This window comes from Atta colombica, unplaced genomic scaffold, assembly GCF_001594045.1.
Source record: "Atta colombica isolate Treedump-2 unplaced genomic scaffold, Acol1.0 scaffold231, whole genome shotgun sequence".
Classification (NCBI taxonomy): Eukaryota; Metazoa; Arthropoda; class Insecta; order Hymenoptera; family Formicidae; genus Atta; species Atta colombica.
In genome coordinates, this window is record NW_017259329.1 from 322,219 (window position 1) to 322,803 (window position 585).

General features: G+C 47.9%; 1 protein-coding gene across 1 annotated transcript in view; it reads left to right on the forward strand.

The window, feature by feature from the left end:
* Positions 1–12: 12 nt before the first annotated feature.
* LOC108688390 (GTP-binding protein Di-Ras2) overlaps positions 13–585 on the forward strand; it is a 21,548-nt gene continuing 20,975 nt past the window's right edge. The window contains exon 1 of the mRNA XM_018194635.1: positions 13–198. Coding sequence (XP_018050124.1) covers positions 61–198 — 138 coding nt within the window. The 5' untranslated portion in view covers positions 13–60. The remainder of the gene's footprint in view (positions 199–585) is intronic.

A 585-nucleotide genomic window follows, 5' to 3' on the forward strand; every position in this document is an offset into this window, starting at 1 on the left:
CTCTCTCTACGCGGACCCCGAGTGCCGGGGGTTTACGTCGCCGGGACGGCAGATGTCAGGATGCCGGAGCAGAGTAACGACTATCGCGTGGTCGTATTCGGGGCGGGCGGCGTTGGCAAGAGTTCTCTCGTGCTGCGCTTCGTGAAGGGGTCCTTCCGCGAATCCTACATTCCGACCATCGAGGACACCTACAGACAGGTAAGCGAATAGTACGCGCCAACTCTCTCAAATGTGCGATTCCAGGACCTTATTTTTCTTTCTTATCGTAAATGGATGGCGTACTCATGGTTGCTTAGAGACCGACCGCATGTTCTTCTCAATCCGAAACACGTGTGTTACTAGGTAATTGATTTCCTTAATTGACCGTAGATAACGATCGCACGCGCGCTCATCAGTGGAAAAAAATTTACTGAGAAACTTAGCTGATTCTCTCTATCTCTTTCTTTTTTAGGCACTTAGAGAAATAGACGTGATGATAATTATACAAGTTTTATATGTAGAATTAATGTACACACACACACACACACACACACACACACACACACACACACACACACACACACACACACACACACACACACACAC